Consider the following 26229-nt stretch of genomic DNA (forward strand, 5'->3'; position numbering starts at 1 on the left):
CAGTGGCATTAATTTATTCATAAAACACATGGTCACCTCTTGGAGCTGCCTCAAGCTCTCCTCCACCTGCAGTCAGAAAGAATGCCCCTCCCCCCCCTCCTCGCATCTGATTTTCTGTGGTGTGTGTTTGTTCTTTGTTTTATTTACTCATTCACAATTGTATACCTAGGGTCCCCTTTTAAAACCCTTCTGAAGCTCCCTAGTGCCCTCAGGACAAAAGCCAGCCATGTGAGTTTGCTAACTGCCATGACAAAGTCCCTCGGGCTGGGCATAATGGGCAGGAATTACCGCCGGGTTTAGGGGCTGGAGGTGGGCCCCCCAGTCCGGAGGATTAGCGTCCTCTGGAGCCTCTCCTTGGTGTGTAGACGGCCACCTCTCCCTGTGTCGTCACATCAGCTTTTCTCTGTTTATATAGACATCAGTCCTGTTGGGTTAGGGCCCACCCTAATGACTCTATTTTAACTTAATAATCTCTTTGAAGACCCTCTCTTCTAAGACAGTCACGTTCTAAGGTGCCACAGGTTAGGGCTTCAACTAATGGGTTTTGGGACATGTGATTCAGCCACAACACCAACCTTTTAGGTATGTCATTTAAGGCCACCTGTCACCTGTCCCTTACCTTTGTCTCTACCTTGAGTGAACACCAGGGAGCATCGCCCAGCTCGGGCTGGAACTCAGAGGCCAAGGGTCAGCGGGGTGGGTGTGTTGTCTCTCAGCACCTCTAGGAGAGGCCATCGTGACTCAGAGCGTAGCAGGCCCCCCCCCCCCCCGGGATGCCGCCCCTGGTGCTGTCCCTTTTTACATGTTGACTGGGGACAAAGAGTTTAGAACTAAGTACCAGAATTTTGAGGGAACTGTGGGGAAAAGCCAGATGCCCTCCACTGGTGGCCTCAGTGACTCCCTGGGCCCATGGGAAGTTGAATTCAGGTGCTGACTTCTGATCCCGGCTGACTCATTGCCAAATGTATTGGTCAAGCTTCTCCAGAGACACAGAACTAACAGGATGTGTGTGTATAGACATATATAAGACCCAAATCTGGAGGCCCGGCTCTCAGGCTAGAGACCCAGGAAGAGCTGATGTTGCAGTTCAGCCCCAGAGGCTGTCTGCTGTAGAGTTCCTTCCTGCTCAGGGGAGGTCTGTCTTTGTTCTACTCGGGCCATCAACTGATTGGGTGAGGCCCACCCATATTATGCAGGGCAATCTGCTTTATTCACAGTCCACTGATTTAAATACATCAGAAATTAATTTCACCCAAAAGCAACTTTGCAGACACATTCAGATTAATGTTTGACAACATGTCTGAGGATTGTGGCCCAGCCAAGCTGACATATAAAATTAACCGTCACACCAGGCAATTGGGAAATTGTTCCTGAGGTCCTTCTTGGGCGACTTCTGCCCATGTCTACAACACCCTTACCTTCAGAACATGTATGAATGGTGACCATAGTCACAATAGCAATAAATAACTTAGTACATGCTTGCCATGTAGCCTCCTCACTACCACTGAGGTAATTACTACTCTTAGCCCATTTTACAGATGAGGAAGGTGAGAAAACTACTGACGCATCTCACATGCTAACGGCATGTCCCATCAGTCTGCTTCTAGTAAGGCTGTGCCCTCTCCCCATAATGCACCCCATCCTCCCTCCCCTATGCCTCTATCTCCCTGATGCCAACTCCAGACCACTGAGAAATAGTTCAAATGCCGCCTCTTCCAGAAGGCCTCCCCCTAATCTCATATTCTGGCTCAGATCCCTCTTCTGCGGTCCCTGAGCCCCATGTGCTCACCCTTCCCAGTCGCTGTCCTTTCCTAAATAGTGACTATCCATTCAGCCAGCTAGAGATATCAATGAAATGCCTGCTTTGTGCCAGGCACTGTTCTAGTCACTGAGGATGGAACAGTGAATGAAAGAGAGAAAAACCTCTGTTATTTTGGGGTTTACAACCCGGTGAGGGAGACTGACAGTGGGTAAACAAATAAACCAAGACGCATGTGCGGTGGCAGGAGCTGGTCAGGGTGTTGGAGGAAACAAGCAGGGAGGACAGTGCTGAGGAGGGGTTGGCTCTTTCACACAGGGAGGTCGGGGATGCCCCCCTCGTAAGGTGACTCATGAGCAGAGCCTAAGAAGGTGAGGCCCCGAGATTGTGGACACGTGGGGAAGAGCATGACAGTCACAGGAATGGCAGGGCCAGGCCAGGGTTGGAAGTGAACAGGGAGGAGAGTAACAAATGGGACTGGAGGGGAGCAGGGGTCAGGCATGGAGGGCCCAGGGACCCACCGTGAGGAGTTTGGCTTTCTTGAGTGTTGCTTGTTTATCCCATTAAACCTTGAGTTCCTGGGGGACTGTCATATCTTCGTGGCCAGCATGGCACCAGGCCCAAGTCATTTAATAAGCACTCACTCACCCAAAGGAGTATTTTTCTTGAGGCCAACTCTTCTCTTGATTTATTTTTTTTACCTAAGAGTAGTTGGTATGCAAGCTTATATTGGTTATGTTAGTTTCAGGTGTATTATAGTATAGTGATTCGACATTTTTGTACCTTACAGCGTGATCACCCCACTAATTCTAGTAATCATCACTGTGCAAATGTATCACAATATTACTATGTTCCCCTTCCCCTTCCCACTCACCCCCACCCCATCCCTCCTGTAACCATGCCTTTGGTCTCTGTTTTTGTGAAGCCAGCTTTCTGTCATTCCAGTGAGGCCACCATTGACCAGAGGCCGCATGGGCTTTTTGTGCTGTGTATCACGTGGGGATGTGCTGGACAGTGAGAAACATAAAACCTGCCTTATAGTGGCCGAAACAAAGAGGGGTTTGTTTTTCTCAGATAACAAGAAGCCTGAAGGTGGGCAGCTCTATGATAACAGGTTCAGCATCTCTGAGAGGCTCTCGGCCTCGTGGTCATACGATGGCTGCTGCAGCTCCAGACGTTACATATGTGTTCAGGTAGGAAAGACAAGAAAGTGGTGAGGGGAGAAAAGTGGACCATTCGTAGCTGTTCCCTTTTATCCAGAAACAAGACTTTTCCTGGAAGCCCCTGGCAGACTGTCTCATTGGCAGAACGATGGCCACCTCTGGCTGCAAGTGTGTAATGGGTCACGTTGCCTCCTTGGGGAAAATTGTTGCCCTGCTAGAGAAAGGTGAGGCACACTGGGCAGTTAACAGTCATTGCCTTCCTGTCAGGAAGGACATTTGAACAGCGGGCCCAGCGTGATCACTCTCTTAGCAATGGTATCGAATTCTGATTTCCCCCCAAATTGGTTGTTTCCCAGAATCCTGCTCCTGCAAACATAATTGTCCCCTCAGCGCCACACACTAGCTGTTTATTCATTCGGCAGCGTTCGTTCGGGTGCACGCCAGCTGGGGGGGCAGTGCCCGAAGGTCAGCTGAGTCAGGTGAGAGGGGCCTCGGGAGGGCAGTGCCAGCCTTGCACCCATGTGGCTCTGGGTCCCAGCTCCGCTCCTGCCTCTCTGGTTCTGGGGTCTTTGGGTCTGGCTCGCCTGAGCTGTGAAGTCGGGGTCCTCTGAGCTGGCTCGCCTGAGCTGTGAAGTCGGGGTCCTCAGAGCTGGCTCGCCTGAGCTGTGAAGTCGGGGTTAGAATCCTGACCATCAAGGTCGGTGAAGATGCAGCCAGCCAGAGACTTTCCAGAGGATTCCAGCAAAGTGATGCTCAGCCAGTCAGCACATCAGACCCCACGGGAAGCTTTTGAAAAGCACAGAATTCAGGCCCTCCCAGAGCTCCGGGTGTGGCCGACACCGTCCCAGAGACCAAATGCCGCGGGCTGTAGATTCCTGTCACCCTTATTTCCTGCTCACTCCAGACCCACTCCCCAGTTTCGGATGTGCAGTGTGCCTGCCACATGCCTTTCTTACGGCAAATCGCCTGAAATCCGCACTAGCTGGCGTTTATGTTTGTCCCAAAAAACTAATAATGATGACATCAGTTCCTAACTGAATTAGACTAATGAGGACTGTTAATTGGGTGCCTGCCTCCTAGCAGCTTGGGTGGCTTTGGCCACTGGCTTGTTCTCTGCCTCCTCAGCTGTGAGTTCTCGTGGACAGGCCTGAGCTGCCCAGCTAAGGGGCCGAGGTGCCTCTGGGACCCAGCTCTTCCGTTCTAATGTTGAGTGTCCCCGGGACCTGGGCAGGGTCGCCTGTTGGTGAGGAGTGCTCATGACCCTCTAGGACACTGGTCTTGAGCTCCTGAGGCTGAGGCGCTGCTCAGGTTCCACAGGTTCCCTCCATCACGTGGTTGCCGTGGGATTGAGAGCTGGGAGGACAGGAGCCCCTCCTCCCAGGCTATAAATACAGGCAGGAGGACCACCCACCTGCAGGAGGCCGCACGGGGCTTGGCAGACCCAGTAGAAACGATATTCCAGCTCCCCCGTGGATTCCAGCTCAGACCTGGAGGTGCAGGCCGGGGAGGCCTTCAGGTCAGGAGGGGGTGATGCCTGCAGGAAGGGCATTCTAAGCAGAGGGAAAGGAATATGCTGCAGCTCCCATTCCCGGGATGTGGGGTTCAGACCCGGGCACATCTTTTGGAGGGTAGCTGTTCAGCCATGACTATAGCCTGCACTCCTCTCCTCTGATTTTTCCCATTCTGTTCTCTGTGCCTCAGTCATCCAGCCTGACACAAAGCCTGGGGGGTGCCCCCGAGTATCCTCACTCCTTGGTTCTGCACCGTGAAGGGCTTGGCTCAAGCTACCCTGCAAGTCAGTGCACGTCGCCCAAGCTGCCCAGGCACCCGTGGCTCTGGCTGTCGGGGAGAAGTGTCTGAGCCTGTGTCCTAGAGCAGACCTCCCTCGCAGCACCCACCTTCCTTCAGACGGATCCCGAGTGGTGGTTACGATGACAGGACTGGTCATGGTGATAATGATGGCAGTTCGCTGAAGCCCTCTGTCCAGGAACATCCTGTGTACCTAACCCTCTGAGAAGTAAAGAAAGCTCGCCCCATTCAGTGCCCGCAGTGTGCTGGCACCACCCCACGCCCTCGCGGATGCGCCCTCCCTGTCCCCACAACAGCCCTGGCAGGAAGAAAGTCACTCCCGTTCTACTGATGGGTAGACTGAGGCTCAGCGCGGGCGGGTGACCTGCCCATGGTCACACAGCAAAGAGCTGGAGTATAAGCCCTGGGCAGAGGACCGCAGGGCCCAAACTCTTCTGCGTCTTACCCAGTGCATTAGTCTTCCTTAGGGTTTTTTTTCCGTTTTGGCCTTTCTGTACCTCCCGGCCAGGCTGACTCAGTGTTGCTACCAGGCTCGCCTGGCCAATGAGGAAGCAAGGCCGGAGGGGCCGGGCATCTGGTGGGCGTGAGGGCCGGGCATCTGGTGGGCGTGGGGGCTGGGCATCTGGTGGGCGTGAGGGCCGGGCATCTGGTGGGCGTGAGGGCCGGGCATCTGGTGGGCGTGGGGGCCAGGAGCGAGCCCAGCCCTCCTGCCCCGGCCCAGCCTTCTTAGCTCTGTGTCCTGAGAACGGAGCGTTTCTAAGAGGACGCAGAAAACAGAGCCCAGCCCCCATTCGCCCAGGAGCGCGTCAGGGCCCAGCCGCCCCCCTTCATCAGCGCAGAGGTGGCCAGACCCCCACCCGCCGACCTGACTGCCCTGCGCTCTGCCGCCCCTCAGGTGTGCATCGTGCGGAAGCGTGACACGAGGAAAACGTACGCCATGAAGTACATGAACAAGCGCAAGTGCATCGAGAGGGACGAGGTGCGGAACGTGTTCCGGGAGCTGCAGATCATGCAGGGCCTGGAGCACCCCTTCCTGGTCAACCTGTGGTGAGTGACCCCAGTGCCCCGGACCCCCCGGCACCAACGCCCACGCGGCGCTGCCCACAGCATCCGCTGTGCTGTCAAGGGAAGGGAACGAGCTTTCCTGGGTGAAATGTCCTTTTGGATGTTTTGCAGAGTGCATTTTCTGACGAATAGCTTAGAAACTACATTTTCTGGTGAAATCTTTAAGTGTGTGCTTCGTTTTAATTCTGTTTTCTTACCTGATGCGTCCCAGTTGAAAATAGATCTGGAGGTTTGTGTCTATCTGAGGACATGGGGGGGGTGACAAGGGGATGCCAAGTAGTCTTCTGAGGGGCCTTGAACTTGTTAGAACAAACTCGGGGACGACTGAGGGTGGCTGCCCAGTGTGGACACCCTAAACTCCAAGTTCTGAATCCAGGCCGCGGGGCCAGCCAGGGCCCATGTTCTGGAACCTTCCGTCTCCTCCCTGGTTACTGTCCCTGCTAGGGGCTCCCTGCCTCGGTGCCTTTGCCCGTAACACCTCCTCTTCCTAACGCTTCGCCTGCCCTGGCTCCCGGCTTCCTCTAGCCCAGTCCCCTGTGTGCCTTTCGTCCAGCTCACGGGGGACTCGGGCCAGGAGCCTTCAAACAAGGGCTGTGCCTTGGTCCTTTGTTCCGGGGAGTCTGACGCAGTCTCGAGCACGCCGGTGACACTGAGGGCCCCTGAGCTGGGCTTTGCCGACGAGAGGGGACAGGCTATTCCAGGAAGCAGATGCTGTCTCATCCTGACCTTGGCTGATGGAGCGTCGATCTTAAGACGCTCGATCTTAAGAGCATCCAACGTGACCCTATGGGAAAGTCCAGTCTGGTCGTAATTTCTAATATCACCGGTTGTTTCTGTTGATCACAGCTGCACTGTGAACACTGGGCGAAAGAACAAGGAGGGACGCGGATTGTCCTGTTTGAGAAAGTCCGGGTCTGCCCTGCAGAAGCTTCAGTCTTGGGCGTTTCCATGGGGAAAACCAAGCCGCGTTACCCACTGGAGTGCGAGTACCAAGGGCAGGCTCTCCACGTCCCCCGCAGTGATCCAAACCTTCGGTATTTGAGGGAAATAAACCCCTTCATGTTCTGATTGCTGTACAAGGGATTTTTTTTTTTTAAGTAGATTTCTAATCAGGAAAGCATCACACGTTCATTGCAAAATTCAGAAAGTGAAAGACCTCGGAAGGCGACAGTGACGCCACCCCTAGGTTGCTATGGCATCGATATAAAAACACACAGATCATTTCGTATCCTGCCTTTTCAAATCAATAGTTTGGTAGGAGCATGATCTTATTATCGCAAACTTCTCCTAAATCATTTTTAACGACTACATAGCATTCCACATGGAGAAGTCCAGTGAGATATCCGATCGTCAGCCCGTGATGTACATGATTTTGGGCTGAATCTAATTATCCTGCCTGTGGAAACAATGCTGAGGTGAAGGACTGTGGGCTTTTGAACTTGCCCAGGGAGACTCCGAGGGAGAGTCTTGCCAAGAGAAAGGAAGGGGCAGTGAGGTCGGATGCATGTCTGGGCTGTGACACGAGTGGAAGGCGGGGGGTTATGTCAGCACGGTGCCTTCTTAGGTACCATTTTCGGGTGCTTCGTTCAAGGTCTCCAAGACGCCAACCCCTTGATGATAGACACCCCTTCATCTGTGAAAGTGCGGGGTAAATAAGAAGACCCTCACCTCTGCTGGTGTGGCGCAGTTGGTTGAGGGTAGTCCCGTGTACCAAAAGGCCGCCTGTTCGATTCCCAATCAGGGCACGTGCCCGGGTTGTGGGCTCGATCCCAGGTGGCGTAACCAAGGCATGCCACCAGTAAGTGAGGAGATGGGACTTGGATCCAGGCTGCCTGGCTCGATGGCCACCCTCGCAGCCCCTCGCACGGCTGCCCTGAGAGGCCCTGGCCCTTCCCTGCTTCGCCCCCCGCCCCCGCCCTGCCCCCCAACCCCGCCCGGGCTTCCATTGGCTGCCTCCCTGCGGCCGCGGGAGGGGAGCGGGGTGAGGAATCGCGTGGCGGGTTCTAAGGGCGCCGCTGCCGTTTATGACTTATATGCCGGCTCTTTATCGCCCTGCGTGGCGCGTGGCGCGTGGCGTGTGGAGGGTGAGTTACGGCGCCCGGGAAATCCTGACTCAGCCCCCCCAGTCCCCGTTTTTGCTGACATGCTCCGTGGCTGGCCCAGGCGGAGGCCGGGCCGGGCTTGTTTTCCTGCCGGTTTTGCCTCTGGAATATGAGTGAGGGTGATGGTCCGGGTTGAGTTGTCAAGAGCAATATTTCCTCTTGCCCTGAAGCAAAGCTGGTTTGTACTGTTGGGCTTACGGCAACCAGGGTGAAGGGGAAAGGGAATGGAAGAGTCAGACCCTGGTGCGGGAGTGTGGCAGGGGGAGCCCTGGGGGCCCAGGGGCGGTTCAGCCCCCCCCCCCAGCTCTGAGGCCTGGTCTCCACGCTTCTAATCCCAGCTCTGCCTCCTGCAGACGATGAGGCTGCCGTGCACTGAAAGGTGTCCCCGCCATGCTGGCTGGAAGCCCTAACCCCCAGTGTGACTGCGCCTGGAGATGGTCTTTAGAAAGCAGTTATCACGGTTAACGAAAGGAAAACCCCATCACAGGGTGGCTGTGAGGACCGCATGGGGCAATATAGAGCAAGTGCCTCCTGAGGTCTGCCTCGGGCCGGCGATGTGCTCGCTCCTCCAGCAGGGCCTCCAGGACTGCTGGCTTTGCGAGACGAGTCTTGAGTTTTCAGTGCCAGACTTTTTGTCCCCGTTGGCAGTAAGTAGTTCATGTATGTTTTCAGACTGTATTTCTGCTTCCCTGATTATATTATATTTACCGACTAGCTGTTAAAATGTTTTGTTTGAAATTGGGCACATGTTTTCCCTGCCCAGCTTTCTGCTGAAGTCACTGGGAGTGAACAGCTGGCAGGATTGGCTGAGAACAGATGCCCAGAATCTGTTTAAGCAGTTCTCACAGCAAGCGCATGTTTCTAGAACCTTCCCTGAGTAGCGACGGACTGAGTGACGATACCAAGACAGAGCCACTTACATCTGTGGCTATTTTTTAAAGGCATTGAGACTTCTGGTTACAGTAAAACCACGTAAGGTGTTCATGGGTGAGCTGGGCTGGCCGAAGCTGGGGCAGGTGGATGAGGACAGAGACTGGCAGCCGCCGGGGAACCTTGGAGGAAGGATGGAATGATCGTTCCTTTACAAAGGCCCTCCAGGCGCAGAGCAGCCTCATTTCCGTAAGAAAATCACCCTTGGCCTTGACTGTTGCCACCATCTCCCATCTAGCGTTTCCACCTTCAGCGGCTGTCTGTCCCCAGGGTGCCCTACACAGGTGCCTTCGTCAGGTCCGGCCACCGTAAGAAGTTCCTGGGGGCTGGGTGGCTTGAACAGCCGACTGTATTCCTCACAGTCCTGGAGGCTGGGCATTCTGAGATCGAGGGCAGCAGGGTCAGTGTCCGGGGAGGACGCTTTTCCTGGGGTAGGGATGCTGCCTTCTTGCTGTGGGCTCCCTCTTACCTCCTCCTAAAAGGGCACTGATCTCTTGCTGAGGTTCCACCCTCATGACCTCATGACCTCCCAAAGGCCCCACCTCAGCTGCTATCTCGCCGGGAAGGAACTGGGTTCCAATCTGTGAATTTTCGCAGGACACAGACATTTAAGCCATAGCACAGGGCGAGTCTTATCAAAGTGCACATCCGAGCCTGCCCCCGTTCTGTGTAGAGCCCTGTGGTGGCTCCCAAAGCCCGTAGAACAAGTGTCTCCCCATGACCTGGCCGTGGTCCCGCCTCCTGACACCCGGCCCTGCTTCCATCCGGGTGCATTGGTGTCCTAGCCGTGCTACCTGGTGAGCAGTGCCTGGAACTCAGCTGGCTGTTTGCATCTCTCCCGGCCTTTGCACATGCCGTTCCCTTGCCTGGAACACTCTCCCCCTTACTCACTGCGAGGACTTCCGCTCACCTTCCCATGCGTTTGCTCATTAAAGAGATAGTCATTGGGCTCATATTGGCTGCCAGGCGCCGTCTTAAAGCCTAAGGTCGCAGAGATGAGCAGAGGTAACGTGGCTCCCGCCTTCCTGGAGTTTTTGTCCAGGCGTCGCCTCCTCCATCCGGTGTCCTCAGGACTCCCGCCCACGCCCCCCGGCAGCACCTGCTTCTGGACCCTGTTACCGTACAAGCAGCTCTGCCGTGTGTCTCTGTTTGCACGTCTGTTCCCCCCATTAGCGCTGAGCCATTTGGGGGAAGGGACCGTGCCTTACTCATCTCTGGTCCCAGCATCTGACATTCCAGAGGTTAATTCATTCAGCATTTGCTCAGGGCTCATGACGTGCCAGACACTGTGCAGACGCGGGCGATGGAACAATGAACGAGGCAGCACTCGCCGATCTTTCCGGAGCTTGCAGGGGAGAGAGGACAGACGTGAGATCCACAGTTGCTTGTGTTCCTCTGCTCTCTGACTTACGTCTGGAGGAGTCAGGCCTTTGGGGTCCTGGGGTAAATGAAAAATGCACAGAGATTACAGATACCCACCATGTCCTGGGGGGGGTGGGGGGGCCAGGTGATGCCCTGGTCCATCCCCGACACAGACAGAAAACGCTTGTGGAGGTTTTCCAGTTCCAGTCGGCACCGACGCCATCGTCTCCATCACCATGGTAACCCTCAGTGACAGGGGACCGGAGGGATGCTGTCTTGTCCAGAGTCCTTTCCTCAGCCTTTGCTAGTCCAGGATTTGTTATTGTTGCTGGTGACTTCGGCTTGTGTGTTCAAGATGCCAGGTTTCCCAATTTTATTTGTAAGTGATGTAAGTTTGTTCTGCTTCAGGGGACAGGCTTGGGGCTGTGCGTGTGGGCGATAAGCTGTGTCAGCCTACATTCTGATGTCCAGAGGGCCAGCTGTGTGAGGGGCCAGACGTGCAAAACCAGGGCTCAGGGACTGTGGGGTCGGGCCTGGGGGAGTGGCCCTGTGGGTGAATGGGGGATCCGGCTGTCAATCAGGGAGGGTGTGGGGTTTGCCCCAGGTCATGCTAAGAAGAAAGTGCCCAGGAAGGTCTGATTGAATTAAAGGGACCCTGCATTCCCTTGTGGCATCAGGGAGGCTCCCTGAGGAAGTGGCGCCTTCTGGGTTTCACGGCACTGACCGCTGACAGCAGGTCCCCAGGGCAGGTGTCATTACAGATGGGGAAACTGAGGCTCAGGGAAGTGGAGCGAGCGAGCATGCAGGGCCCCACCGTGGAGCCAGGATTCGCACCCAGCTGGCCTCACCCCAGAGCCTACGCTTCCTAGCACACGGCATTGCCTTCATTTTTCTAGCCAGTGCGATAAAAGTTGTTTGAAATTGCGAAGGAATTTCAGTGGGAAAACAGACCTGTCTTGGGGGTTTTAGCCACTCATTGGAAGTCTGTCCCTTTCCTTCTGGGGGCTGCAGTTTTCTCAGCTGTGAGCCGAAGCCTTAGACTCTGTATCCGGTTCCCCGGTTTCCACAGAGCCCCAGGGGGTCCAGGAAGGTCCTTAGGGCTCCCCGGGGGCTGCGGGGGTTGACTGTGCTGGGCCCAGGCTGTGCTGCTGCATCCTGCGCTCCGTTTGCTGTGGGTTCGTTTCCACACTGGGTTTCCTTTAAGGAAGGGTTTTTACCGTTAACCATATTATAATAGCCAGTAGCCTGCATTGTCGCTCCTGCTCTGAGTCTGAGATTTGACAGCCCCCAACCTGCTCTCTGGGCTGAAAACTGGGCCCAGGCAGCCCTGGCTGGGTGGCTCATTTGGTTGGAGCTTCGTACCGGACACCCAAAGGTTGCGGGTTCGATCCTGGGTCGGGGCACATACCTGGGCTGCAGATTCGATCCCGACGAGGTGCTTACAGGAGGGAGGCAACTGATCGATGTTTCTCTTCTCTCTCTCTCTCCATGTTAAAAATCAATAAACATATCCTCGGGTGAAGATAAAAAAAAAAAACTGGGCCCAAGTACAACTGACTTTGATGAGCGGGGAGGGGTGACCCAGACTGTGTGTTTGAATCAAAAGGATTAGGGGCTCCGTGAAAATCAGTCAGCTTGTAAAACCAGAGGTGGCACATTAGTGGATAAGTGTTCAGTTCCACGTCCACGTGAACTGCTGTGACCCAGGCCCGTAACACACACTGCAGGGGATGGGAAAGGTGTCCTGGGCTGCTCCCCCGGCACCGCACCCTCCCCGACCCGTGCAGAGGCCGGCGTCACCTCCGGCAGTCAAGAATCACGCACAGAAAGCCGACCACGGTCCACGTCTGCTCCCGGGAGAGGCCACATGTGCTCCTGCGGAGAGAACAGTTTGAGAGGTGACAGTAAATGACAGTATCAGTTTAAGGGCCGCATTGCTCATAAAGGGCAGAGTGGGGCATTTGCAAGGTCTTACGTCTAAAATAGTGCTTCTTTCTTAGAAAACCAATCCTGGGGGACCTCAAGGGACCTCTTCCTGCTCCTGGACCCCCAGTGAGAGCCCTGCTGTGCCCCACTCTGGGGGACTGCCACACGCTTACTCTCTGACCGCTCAGTAGCCTGGTCCCCAGGCCCTGGAAGGTCCAGGTGGAGCCTTTTGATCTCCCCAGTCCCCCCCCCACCACGTTCCCTCCCTGGCCTGCCTTCCTGGGCAATAGGTGTGGGGGAGCCAGAAATATGAGTGGAATGAATGAACGGATGGATGGATGAATGAATGGGTGGGTGGGTGAATGAATGAAAGAATGAAGGGTGCACATACTCTCCTTGCCAGTGGTCACAGCCCTCACCAGCTCCCTTGTTTGGTTGCATCCATAACCAATGTCATCCTTTCATTCTCTTTCTTCTGAGAGTATTCTAATCTCCAGAATTGATTTTGAAATTTACCAGACGCCTCTGGAGAGTCAACATGATGCTCCGATGTTTGGTTTCCTCGATCTGGGGCTGTGTTAGTTATGTTATTAAATTTGCCAACAGTGCACCGCCCCACCCGGAACGAATCCCACTTTGTAACGTTTCACAGGAGAACACGTGTCGTTTTTTCAGCAGATAACGATGTGGCGGCAGCAGCAATATCGAAAGTTCACTGCATTCTCTGCGTGTCGGTCTCTCTCTAACACCCGTGACCTGTGCTCTCCCAGGTCACCCTAACCGCTAACGACGGACCAGCCCTGCTCCAGGCAGTGTGAACGCCGCAGAGTCCTGTGAGCTGAGGACGCGGTGCCCAGGGCGGGTTACATCTCAAAGCTCGCTATTATCGTGATTATAAAACTTAGCTTCCCTGATTATTCGCTTAAACCATTAATTCCTAGAAGTCAACATGCCAGACCCTGAGGGGCTTTTTAGTGTGTTTGGTTTTTTTGGTTTTTTTAATCTTCGCCTGAGGATATTTTTTCCATTGCTTTTCGGAGGGAGAGAGAAACATCGATGTGAGAGAGACACGTCCATTGGTTGCCTCCCGCACGTGCCCGGACCAGGGCCTGGGATGGAGCCTGCAACCAAGGTCTGTGCCCTGGGCCAGAATCGCACCTGAGACCCTTCGGGCCGCAGGCCGATGCTCTAACCACTGAGCCAAACTGGCCAGGGCCGGCCCAGAGGGGTTTTGAAACGTGCTGTGAAGGTGCCCCTCAGAATGGGGCCCCCGGGCAGAGTCTCTTCGAAGCCTCTTCACCACCTTCTCTCCAGACAGTTGGAGGGACAAAAAAAGATGGTGCCTTGTAGCTGTTTTCCTGATGTGTCTTTGATTCCCGGTAAGGTTGTTTTTTTTTCTTTTTAGAAAATGATTGGCCGTTAGTTCAATGAAGTCTTTTTGAATGTATATTTGAGGAAACTTAGACTTCACTATCTGGTGGTTGGTCAGTGGGGCAGGCGTGGCCGTAGAAGAGACCGCGCACACGTTCAGCCACGTGGTCCGCATTTCATCCTGGCAGCCCCAGTGACGACATCCCCACCCAGGTGATGACACCATCCCCACCCAGGTGTGACACCATCCCCCAGCCAGGTGTGACACCATCCCCACCCAGGTGTGACATCATCCCCCACCCAGGTGATGACACCATCCCCACCCAGGTGTGACACCGTCCCCACCCAGGTGTGACACCATCCCCCACCCAGGTGTGACATCGTCCCCACCCAGGTGTGACACCGTCCCCACCCAGGTGTGACACCGTCCCCCACCCAGGTGTGACACCGTCCCCACCCAGGTGTGACACCGTCCCCACCCAGGTGTGACACCGTCCCCCAGCCAGGTGTGACACCGTCCCCCAGCCAGGTGTGACACCGTCCCCACCCAGGTGTGACACCGTCCCCACCCAGGTGATGACACCGTCCCCACCCAGGTGTGACACCGTCCCCACCCAGGTGTGACACCGTCCCCACCCAGGTCTGACATCATCCCCCACCCGGGTGTGACATCATCCCCCACCCGGGTGATGGCATCATCCTCCATCCAGGTGTGACATCATCCTCCATCCAGGTGATGACATCGTCCCCACTCCGGTGATGACATCATCCTCCATCCTGAAGAAGCAGCAGGTCACGGGTAGCAGGAAGGGGGAAGACGGAAGCAGTGGGTGGAGGGACCACGCTAGCGAAGGGGCTTGGCCTTCACGTCAAGTCCAAACACCGCGTCCTCTCTTTGCATTTGGACGGCACAGGTTGTGTGGGGGCACAGTGGTGTCAGCCGGTGGCAGGCTGGTTTAGATTCCTGCCGTGACAGCATTTACACAGGCGGCGAGTCCCGCCCTTTCCTCCTCCTTACGGACTCTGCATGAGGCGCAGTGGAAAGGAAAGGAAAGGAAAGTCAGCCTGCACCGCTCCCACGATTTCCGCTTTGCCCACACCCTTGAGCCTGTGCTGGGAGCAATGAGGTTCCTGATGAACCCCGAGCCAGGCCCCGGCTTTGTGACTGGATGTTGATCTCAGAGGACTCATGGGTCTTGCTCATGGGACGCTGTGATTCAGATTGGTGGCACTGGCTGCCCTCCGGCCAAGTCCAGCTGAAGCCAGGCGTGCGATGAGTGTCATTTTAATTAAGGATGCAGGGTGGTTACTTGCACAGAAACAGCCGAGTGAGGCAGGTACAGCGACACTGCAGGAAGTAGGAAGTCTAATAAGGTGTGGACCGAGTGGTACCTTGGGGACCTGTTTTAATGAATATTCAGTTTGTCATTAGCATATCTTCATTGCTGTGTGATGTGCTCCTGAACACTGCGAACTTAGCAGTGCCTCCAGTCTTGCTTCCGTTATCAACCAGCTTCTCAGATGCTTTGTTGCACCTCTCTGGATTACTGTGTGTCCCAAATTAGTGGAGCCCGCCGTAATAAGGTTTTATTCTACTTGTTTAAATTATACTTTCTCTCCACTCTCTTTGGTTTCTAACTCCACTAAGCTTTACAGTTAGTTACTTTGTTAACCTCATGCCATACTCCCCTGTCCTCAGCTCCTTGGGGCCTCTAACACCAGGGGTTTTGGGGCAGTTGTCCAGGTCTTTGCACGTGCTGTTCCATCTTCCTGAATTTTTCTCCCGCCCTGTTCACCCACTGAGCTCCTCTTTGAACCACAAAACCCTGCCCACCACTTACCCATGTAACTTTTTCTGATTCCACCAGCATGATGCTTTTTTTGAAGCTAGCATTTGGGGGGAAATGTGCCTTTCCTGAGCAACTGGAGAGCTTCCTCATTGTCATGATGAAAACTGTGTCCAGCTGTGGCATCCTCTCCCCTTTGGTTGGAAGGCAGCTCAGAGCTAAACCACTTTAGGGAGGCCCTGTGGGGCCGTAAGAATAGAGACCCTCCAGGCAGGTTTCCTCTACTGACACTCGGTTTCATCATCTGTAAAATGGGACTAATGCCTGTTTTTTAGATTTTCAGTGTGTACTATTAAATGAGATGATGCCTGAGCTCCAGACACATTGAAGATTGCTCATTCTCAGTGTGTGTATTCATTCCCTGCTCTGCTTTTTAAAGATTGTCTTTCTACTTGGCATTGAAATGCCTTGGTCCCCCATCTCTTCCTATTTTTATCATTTTTGTTTTCTGTGTTTATGTTGTAAGAGTCACTTTTGGAACCAGCCAGGATCTTCTGAAATAAGCTCTTCTGTTTTTAAAGTAGTTGAGACCCCCCACTGGTCAGGAGGGAGGGACGGAGCCTTGGCACCCTGTCCTCCCACACTGCTGTTCTCCAGAGTGGGGGAGATGGGACCGGCCCGCAGGGAAGCTGGGCCAGATGCAAGCGCGCTGCTTTATTAATAACCTGGCAGAATCCCATGCCCCATTGTGTGGTTCTGCCAAAAGCAGGTTTGGGAAGCTCGGTGTGAACTAGAAGCCAAATTGGAGTCCTCTTCCTTCTTCTTGCAGCTCAACTCTAGATTTGGGGTTGTGGGGATCCATGAACCCACATGTGGCTGCAGAAATAGCAAGAGTCAGGGTGAGCAGACTCTGAATGTACTTGACCTCACCAAGTGCCAGGTCACTGGGCCAGCTTTACTGATGTGCTGTGGGGTCCCCACTCACCGGGTCGCAGTTGAGTGGGTCACAGGTGTCATCACTGGAAAGCTCCCTGAGTGATTGTAGGGTGCAGCCGGGCTTGAAACCATTGAGCTGCTCAGCCCTCAGTACCAAGTGGAGCGGATGAATGGGTGCAGGAAGTGGTGGCCAGCCCCAGCCCCAGCCCCAGACCACATGGATGGAGGAAAAGGTGGCAGGTATAGTGCTAAGCACTTTCCATGTATTATCTGTCAGCTCCCAACAAGTTGAGATAGATTACAGATCCCCCTTTTACAAATAAGGAGACTGAGGTTCAGAGAAGTTAAGCAAAATGCCCGGTGTCACACGGCCAGTAAGTGGGGGAGCCGGGTTTGAGCCCAAGTCTTTCTGCTTCCAAAGCCCATACTCTTAACCACCTTCCTAAGAAACAGGGTGGATTCCCTACCTCAGAGGGTTCTTGGAAAGTCTTAACGAGATCTAAAATGTCCAACACCTATTACAGGGGCTAGAGTATAGTGGATGCTCAAACACGGGAGGAAAGGTATGTTTTGTCATTATGGTTAACAGCGGCAGCAAAGCAGCTTCTTTTTCCTCTCCTCTCCTCTCTCTTCTATCTCCTCTCCTCCCCCATCATCACTGTCAGCACCATCATTACCACCATCATCATCACCACCATCATCATCACCACCATCACCATCACCACCGTCACCACCACTGTCACCACCACCGTCACCATCACCATCACCACCACCATCACCACCACCATCACCACCACCATCACCACCATCACCACCATCACCATCATCACCACCATCATCACCACCATCATCACCATCATCACCATCACTACCACCATCACCGTCACCACCACCATCATCACCACCATCACCACCATCACCACCATCACCACCATCACCATCATCACCACCATCATCACCACCATCATCACCATCATCACCATCACTACCACCATCACCATCACCACCACCATCACCACCACCATCACCACCATCACCACCATCACCACCATCACCATCATCACCACCATCATCACCACCATCATCACCATCATCACCATCACTACCACCATCACCGTCACCACCACCATCATCACCATCACTACCACCATCTCTACCACCATCACCATCACCACCACCACCATCACCATCATCACTGTCATCACCACCATCATCAAGGCTCCCCTAGGTGCCCTGACCACTGTGCATACTTCCTTACCTTCCATCTCATCCCTCCTGTGCCTGCCCAACTACCTGGGCCCTGTGTTCTCCAGCCTTCCTGCCCTTGTCCATGCCACTCTTTCTGCTCCACCCATCTCTGCACGTTCACCTTAGCCAGTCTTCCATCCAGATCACAAAATATTTTTCCATGGAGGCTTTTCTTGTCCTTCCCTAGTCTCAAACCAAAGTGAACTGTTGTGCTTTTGTGTTCTTAATGGTGTTATGAACTCTACTTGTGGGTTTATTGACTTGACAGCCATTCCCTTACTAGAGCTCAAACTCCATGAAGCAGGGAGTAGGTGCAGGGTTCACGCCATGTATCCAGCCCAACAGTAGGCATTGGCAGGCATTCAACAGCAAATAAACGGGCACTGAATACATTCTTAAGTCTGTTCCTTGGAACACTGTTATATACTACAGTGTGCAGAAGTGTGTTCTACCCAAAGGTTCACCTGGTCAAGGAAGTTTTAGAAAAACTTTTTATATCTCCACTCCTGAAGAGTCATGAGAATGGTGGCATGCAAAAGGCTCTGAGAAGGCCTGCGATAAATCACTTTCATTTTTTAACCTAGTAAATTTATTTGCCCATTGACCCTCCCCTTTCCACAAATGCCCATTACTCCTCAGACCTCTTCCCTGGGTATATTGTAAGAAATTAAGAAGAGCCCTGATCCTGTGCTAATGGAAAATATTTGTAATTCTGAGAGAGAGAGAGAGAGAGCGCGCGCGAGCGAGCACTGGCTTCTCCACAACTTCAGATTTCTGGAAGTAAAGCTGCCAGTGAGGAACAAGAGCAAGATTAGCATCAGCACCCACCAGAAGTGGCCTGTCAACAATGGGATGGCCGGAAGAATTACCTTCCCTTTAGTGACAGAGCTCAAACCATAGGAGGTCACCAGGAGGGACCAGGGAGGAGCAGGGACCATAGCTTATGGGGTCAGTCAGGGGAGGGAAGGAGACAGAGATTGACAGCTGTGACTCCCAGGTGCACACATTGTTTATTCGTTTGTTTACTTGTTTGTTCGCTTTGGGAAGGAGACACTCAAATGTGGAGCATGTCCTCGGGCCAGGTGTCTCCAGTGTTAACTCACTTTCTCTGCTTAATGACCCTGTGAGGTGGTGTCATCCCCTCCCGGGGAGAAATGAATACACAAAACCATCTTGTTTCATAGTTTGAAATACATGTCTGTTCATTTGCAACGTAGGCAGACTTGCACTTTAAAGTGTGGACTGAGCAAGCTCTGATCAAGTGGCCAGTCTCCCTGACGCGTTTTTAGTTCCGCGAGCAGGGCTTTTGAGGTTCATTTCATATCCTCCGCGAACTGGGCACCGTCCGCGTCCTTGCATCTTCGTCATAAACGGGGGAGTTAATGTTTCTACTCCCTTTACTAGTGAGGAAACCGAGGCCGAGAGGGTAGTGATGATTCATTCACTGTCCATGCAGCAAAGGGCTGACCCCTCTTGGGCCAGGCATTGTCGCGGATGTGACACGGGTGGCCTTTCGTTGGAAGATGTTACCCGCGAGTCTTTGTCGGGCACCGTGCTGGGGCTGCAGCCTGAGTGTGTCCCCCCAGATTCATGGGTTGAAACCTACTCCTTCCTGGGTGGTACAGGAGGTGGGACCTCGGGGAGGGGATTGGGTCACGAGGATGGAGAGAAGACCCGGGAGCGCTCCCCGCCGCTTCCCCTCCCGCCTCGTGTGGGCCGGCGCGGAGCCCGGCTGGGAACCAGAATCCATCGCAGGTCGGCCTTGGCCTCCCAGCCTCCGGGTCCGAGAGGGGCGCGTGTCTTGTCGGAGCCCCCAGCAGCCAAGCCCACTCGCGGGGCCCGCCGAGACGCGGTGTTTTGTAGGGGCCGTCACCCCCACAATTAGGAGGCGTGGAGTGGGTGGGATTAGTGTTGACATTTAACAGACAGAGCAACTGAAGCACCAGATTCAGAGAAATTCATCCAAGGGGACAGCTGCCGAGTGTCCAACCAGGACCCAGACCAGGTGGTTGGGACCATTTGCCCAAGTGACGCTCGGACTCGACACCTCACAGGGCGAACGTCCTTTCCCGACAGCCCGCGTGGCCTTGCGTCAGCCCGATAAAGAGCTCTCGGGACACCAGTCACACTTGTTCACTCTGCAGAGACCAGGGACCACGGGAAGGGTACAAAAGGCCCGGCGATCCTGCCCCTCCCCGTGGCCCCTGTGAAGAGGCCACCGCTGGTCGCCTGAGCAGAGTTAACCGGCACCCCGGGTGACACCGCCCTCGACATCCTGCGGTTTCGTCCAGACTTTCCAATTCTGTTATCTCAGCAAAGGCCACCGGGCAACCTCTCCTGCATTGTCATCGCCCCTTAAAACATGGTGTGGTTGGAAGCTGCTGTGACGGGCTGAGGGCAAGGTGACATTTTATGCACATTTAGTCCAGGCATAAATGTCATATTTGCTCCAGGCCGGGGATGCGGCTGGAAGGACAAGTTGTTGTGTGATGCGTAGGCCCTGGAGAGATGTCTGGTGAGCGAGGAAAGCGGCCGGTGGCTCAGGCAGAGGGACACTGATTACTGCAGGGGGAGGGCTGGCACCTTCTCCCAGGAGCGGCTGTTGCTCCCTCCACTTTCTTATTCTGTCCCCAAAACGGCCTCCCCGGCCTCCTGCCCGAGAGTCGGATGGAGCCCGATCTGCCTTCATTCGCTAGGAGACATGGAAGAGCCCCCGAAAGCGTCCTCTCCTCTCTAGACGCTTCTCCGTTGTTTCTTTCCCTGTTGCCTGGATTCCTGGTCCTGGCTCCCGCTTCTCCCTCCCCTGCCTCCCATCAGCTCGCAGCAAACCCTGGTCACCAGGCCACCCTTGGGCGTCCCCGGCGGATGGTCTCTGAGCCTTCGTCCCTGTCCCTGCCGTCTGTTTTCCACGGAGCCCCCGGGTGGACTGAAAGGCTTAAGTCAGATCATGTCGGGCTTGTTCAAAACCACCCAGAATGAAACCCAGACGCCTTTCTGCGGGGAGCTGAGTCTAACAGGCCGCCTCCCCTTCCCGGCCCCAGCTTGGAGCCACTTGGGAAGCGAGCCCCGAGGGGAGGCAGCAGAGATCAGGTCTCATGTTTATTACTGACCAGGAGGCTTTGAAGAGCGTGTCCCGGGCCCACTGAGCGGGTGGGCTTCTGATACCCCGATTGCACTGTCTCCCCCCGTGGACGCCCACCCCTCGGACGCACGTGGCTTCCCTGGGAAGTCCTGTTTCCGGAGGCAACCCTCCCACCTACATTCATTCCTTTTTACTGTTTTTTTTAGTCCTCAGGATAATTAATATGAATATGTTTTTATATTTTTATTGATTTGAGAGAGAGGAAGGGGGAGAGAGAGAGAAACACCAATGTGAGAGAGAAACATCGATTGGTTGTTTCCCACATGCACCCTGACCAGGGATTGAACCCACCACCTGGGTGTGTACCCTGACCAGGAATTGAACCTGCAAACTTTTTGGTGCACGGATCAATGCTCCAGCCCACTGAACCACACCAGCCAGGGCAACCCCTTTACTCACTTTTAACAAGACTGTTTTTTCCTTACTGATGTAGGGGGGATTTATATTGTTGAATATCTCCTTGCAATTTTTAGTTTGTAGTTTACACATTTTGGTGACTTTTGATAAAAATAATCAGCTTTAATGGAATTAAATTAAATTACCAATCTTTTCTTTTTAAAGTTAGTCTATTTTATGTCTGCTTTGAAAAATCTTTCCCAATCTTGAGGCCATATGACATTTTCATGTATTTTCTCCTAACAGTTTTTGAAGATTGGCTCTTCACGTTTTATTCTTAAATTCAAGAGGTTCCCGTGTGTGGTGTGAGGTGTTGATTTTTGTACGTGCTCATATTTAGATCCAGTTCCATTTTGTTCCTCATAGAAAACTGGTCATTTATTACAGTCTTTCACGGATCGAACACCCCCTCCCCCCAACGACCTCATACCTGTGGGTCAGCTTCTGGGTTATCTGCTCTGTTCCTGTGGTCTGTTTGTCCAGCCCCGCACTGCATTCCCAGTGCGTGTTATTATAACCAGGTAATAATGCATGAAAATCAAGAAGAAATGGAAGATCTCTCAGGACCCCGTGAGCTAAAGACTGTCTGCCTCAGGCTTCTTGGTGTTTCCTTTTAGTTCAGGAGAGATTCGAATTTTCATTTTTCCCTTATAAGAAAAATATTTTCATTTTTTTTCTTGCATTTTCATGCATATTTGTAACTGCTCCAAATTTATGTTTTTGTTATGAGAAAGATATGAACAATGTGTTGACGTTTTTATGGGAAGCAGGATGGTATTTTCACTGAGAGAGAAATTGTGTCTCTAAACTACTTACATACACAATTCATTTCTGGTTCATAAATGAACAGTAACAGTCCATGGGAAGGATCGGATCATCCATTCATAACTGTGACCAGAGACATCTGGGAACGACTGTATTGAGAGTCTAAACATCATTTTTTCACGTCCTCTAGATGGGAGCAAGCGTGTGCTCTGTGGGATCGTCACTGATAATTATTTCAGAAACAGACTGTGACATGAGAGTATGTGGAGTCCTTTCCTTTCTGTAGGGGGCCAGGGACTCGGGAGAAACAATGATTTCACTGGGTTCTAGGTCAGAAGGGACCCACCCTGGAATTTGTCTGGGTGTTACCATCCTAACTAGCTAGCTAATGTTAATAACAGGAAGGGAGCAAAGGAAAGGCCACACATTATAAGCACGGTCACCCGGGCAGCTTCACCAGGAAGCTGCAACTTTGCACTCCCTGGGGAACCACCCGTCCATTCCCTGCAGATCACTGGGGGAAGGGACCAGTCAAAGGGGAAGATGGGTGCGTGCGCAGTGAAGTCAGGATGACGTAGGGAGAGTGCTCGCCTGTCAGTCTAACCTGGGAACAGAGATAATCGGCCAGAGGGGTGGAGTCATTGCAAGCTCAAGAAAATTTGGGAACACATGATCCCCAGACAAAGGAACCCTGTCTCTCTCGTTCCTCTGCCTCACTCCTGCTTCCTTGCACTTGCTTGCTCCGTGACCTGTGCTGGCCGGCTGCGTGGCCTTAGAAGCCACATGGCCCGTGGCTGTGCAGGCCCTGCGCACAGTGGAGTGCAGCTGGGAACACAAGCTAACCCAGCCCAGTGCTGGGCTGGACTGTGCAATATGGGGCGGGAACTCTGGGCACTGGCTTTAATCCCAGCTCTGCTGAAAGCAGCATGGGGCTTCTTTCTTGGCAGGACAACGGGAAATGGGGCCTTGGGAACTCAGGGGTTTGATGCCACAGAAATAAAGCTTTCCACAATACCTCACGCTCCTGTGGGGGCCTCAGGAAATTCTTGTTCCCATAGCACCCCAAGAAGCCCACTTCCATCGGCAATAGGTGGGGACCCGGAGGGCGCCCCACTGATAACACGGGCCACAGGATCAGCTGTGATTTCAGAGCAGGGAGTCGTGTTGATTGCAGCTTGGAGGCGGGCTAAAGATTTTAGTCATTTCAATCAGACTGCATCTTGCTCTAATTTGACTGCAGGATTTCCAACATCATTTGGTCTCCAGATGATTATCTGTTCTCAGCTATAGTTGGGAGATGGCGCGTGCACGCGGGCACCTTGCGTGTGGGGACTCGTCCCTTTGATTTCCAATAGGGGAGGCTCCTCCTCTTCGGGTCGCTGGGAGGCGGGGCTGCTCTTTGTTCCCTCACACAGCCCCCCACTCGGATTTCACGGCGTTTTTATTTACGCCCATTTATAAAGTCCTCCCTGCTTGGCTTCTCCTGCCGTGGGGTGGGGGACTGTTTATGGTTTTTGTTGGACGTTGTTTTAATCTAAGCAGCTTCCAGCATCGTCACACTTCATCACACCCTGCACTCTCGGAGCACAGGCACTGTGGTGTCCCCCAGACCGTAAGAGACGAGGGGGACCGAGCAGCCGTCCTGCCTGACTCAGGAGTCTCCTCTCCAGCCTTCCAGCCAACACTGACCGGGGCCAGCTCTCGGCCCAGAAATGCACCTGATGCTCAGCCCGGGTCCGGCTCGCTTTTCCAGGGGCATCCTGCTATGGAACTTTCCTAAATGTGAGGAGGTCCCTCCTGTCCCTTATTGAAAACCAGCCTGCAGGGAATACCCGCCACTGGCACCAGCTTCGCCGTCCGTGCTTGCTCCATGCGAGCCTCGCTCAGTGGAGGGTGAGGGCCTTAATGTCACAGCGCGTGCCTTCACGTCACAGCCCAGTGGCTCTCAGACTTTACGCGCATCACACGGCCTGGAGAGCCTGCGAGCGCGGGCTGCTGGCCTGCACCTCAGGGCTTCTGATCACATCAGCCTGGGAGGGGCCCAGGAAGGGTGCGTTTCTCCCGGATCTCCAGGGGATCCGATGCTGTGGATCTGGGAACCACACTTGGCCTCCTGTTGTAGACACAGAGCATCCGTTTCTCTCGGGGTTTATGCTGAGGATCCAGCCGTGAACGAAACAGGCACAGCCTCACCCTGTGGAGCTTGTTTGCTATGACAGAGAGAGGCTGAGAAAGTCTAAGAGGAGAAGGTAGGAACCTCGTCTGGTCTGGGCTGAGTCAGGGAGGCCTCCTTGCAGAGGTGGTTTTTGAGCTGCGCCTTGAGAGATGATTGGAGTTCCTGAGACTGCGGAGAGGAGGGGCAGGGAGGGAGACGCTCCGGTGAGAGCACGGGGTCCTGGTGAAAACGATGGGCAGGGCTGGAGGAGTTGGGGTGCTTTCGGAACTATCAGAGGTTTAGTCTTTAAAACAAGCAGCCATGAAAACCCCACAGGGTTTAAACCAGGCGGAGGGTGTGATGTTTGCTCTGTTAATTGACACTGATTTGTTAATTTATAGAATCCAGTTGTATTTGGAACTGTTTCCAGTGCCTAACGTGGTCGGTGCACGGAGAAGCTTCCAGGCCCTGTGCTCTGCGCAGCAAGCGTTCCAGAAATGCTCGTTCCCCCAGGTGGCAGGCGGAGGCTCATATGCGTGTGTTCACACATGTTGACAACCGGAGCTTTTTAGGACGTTCCTATGTACAGGCGGGCCGGTGACACGGTCGATAAGTAGCTCAGGTGCAGCCAACTCACCTTTGTAGTGCGAGCGAAACTGGCGCTGCTGAGGCCGATTGCAGTGCCCTGCAGATGACCCACCACGGCCCCCTCCAGCCGTCCGTAATTGAAATTACACATTATGCTGATCTGGAGAAGGCATAATTCTGCATTGTTCCTCGCTTGGGCAAGATGATGATTGACTGGCATAATTTCAGGCTCACAGCCGCATCGCCAACCCACAGGCCTGGAACATCTCTGATTCTCCCTCAGCAGGAGGTCATTCTCACGTCATGAGAGAGAAGGGGTGGGGGCTGTGATGGCCAAGGGGCCATGGGGGGAAGCATTGAAGGGATGGGAGTGCCGGGCCCCGTCCGCCTCATTCGTGTGTCTTGAGGGGCAGTGACACGCGGAAGGAAGGATGTGCTCGTGTGTCCAGGGCGTTGCCTGACGTACGGCTCCAGTTACAGGACTTGGCCCTTGCGCTCGTGGGGAGTTTCTTGGGGCAGGACGAATCTCAGTCACACCGTGTGGCGTCTGACTTATAGTTTTAATAATTTGGAGCAAAGATGATCTCACCAGTGACTGGACTTGTCTCTTAATTTCCACTGTGATATGGGACCTGAAACCGTGTTAATGAACTTTTCCCATCCCGTTCTCTTAAAATCTTTTAGCCTGGCCCTGGCCTGTGTTGCTCAGGGGTTGGAGCGTTGGCCCTTGGACCAAAGAGTCACCGGTTCGATTCCTGGTCAAGGGCACGTACCTGGGTTGCAGGTTTGATTCCCCAGCCCCCGGCCAGGGCGCCTGTGGGAGGCAGCCAATCGATGTGTCTCTCTCACATCAATGCTTCGCTCTCTCTCGCCCTCCTTTCCACGCTCTCTAAATATCAATGGAAAAAATATCCTCAGGTGAAGATTAACCACAAAATCCTTTAGTCTGAATTGAACAAGAAGTGGATCTTTTACTCGTGCGCGATTTGGGAACATAGTACATCGATAATTTGGAAAATAGCCACTGACTTTTTCAGATGTTCCAAGTGTTGGCATTGGCACACCCCACTGTACAATATTTTCAAATCACAGTTATTAATATCACTACCAGACTCATCAGAAACATCGTTACGCCCTAGAAAGCTGTTAAACTCATGTGACAGACTTGAGTTTCCTAAAAGTGTAATTTTCCCTTGAAAACTCACATTTTGTCATTGGCAACAAAACCAGCCCGATGATGTCCCTGCAGTGACAGGCTTGCTTCGTTCCGTTCGTCTGCAGGTTTGTAGGTCAGTCGGTCTCTGAAGTAGACGCGGCTTCCCACGGAAAAGCGTGCCCGGCCCAGCTTCCCACGTAATCGCCAACGCGTCCTATTTTGTTTTGTTTTTTTTCTGGAGAGAGGTGCTTTAAGCACCCTTCCCACTTTGTCACACAGAATATTAAAAAGACGCACATCCCCAGGAACATGAATTTCATAAAGCTCCCATGCTTTCCTGCCCCAGCAATGCCACCCTTAGGGGAAATCGGCTCGTTTGCGAGTGTGCGGCGGCGAGGAACACGGTCTGCTGGTGTCCCGCGGCGCTGCGTCCATCTTTGCGCAGAGTTGCCACGGGCCGTGCCACGGCCGTCCGGGCAGCCAGTGAGGGCCCAGCCCGACACTCAGAGGCGCCGTCGCCAGGCCTCCCATAAAGGTGTTCGATGGTCAGCGGACACCCCAGGAGAAAG

At 53.7% G+C, this 26229-nt stretch overlaps 1 protein-coding gene across 1 annotated transcript in view; it reads left to right on the forward strand.

Annotated features, from left to right (window-relative positions):
• The window catches only part of STK32B (serine/threonine kinase 32B), a 123210-nt gene that overhangs the window by 41949 nt on the left and 55032 nt on the right, over nt 1-26229 (forward strand). The window contains exon 3 of the mRNA XM_087828332.1: nt 5627-5778. Coding sequence (XP_087684458.1) covers nt 5627-5778 — 152 coding nt within the window. The remainder of the gene's footprint in view (nt 1-5626; nt 5779-26229) is intronic.

This window comes from Miniopterus natalensis, chromosome 1, assembly GCF_054644295.1.
Source record: "Miniopterus natalensis isolate mMinNat1 chromosome 1, mMinNat1.hap1, whole genome shotgun sequence".
Classification (NCBI taxonomy): Eukaryota; Metazoa; Chordata; class Mammalia; order Chiroptera; family Miniopteridae; genus Miniopterus; species Miniopterus natalensis.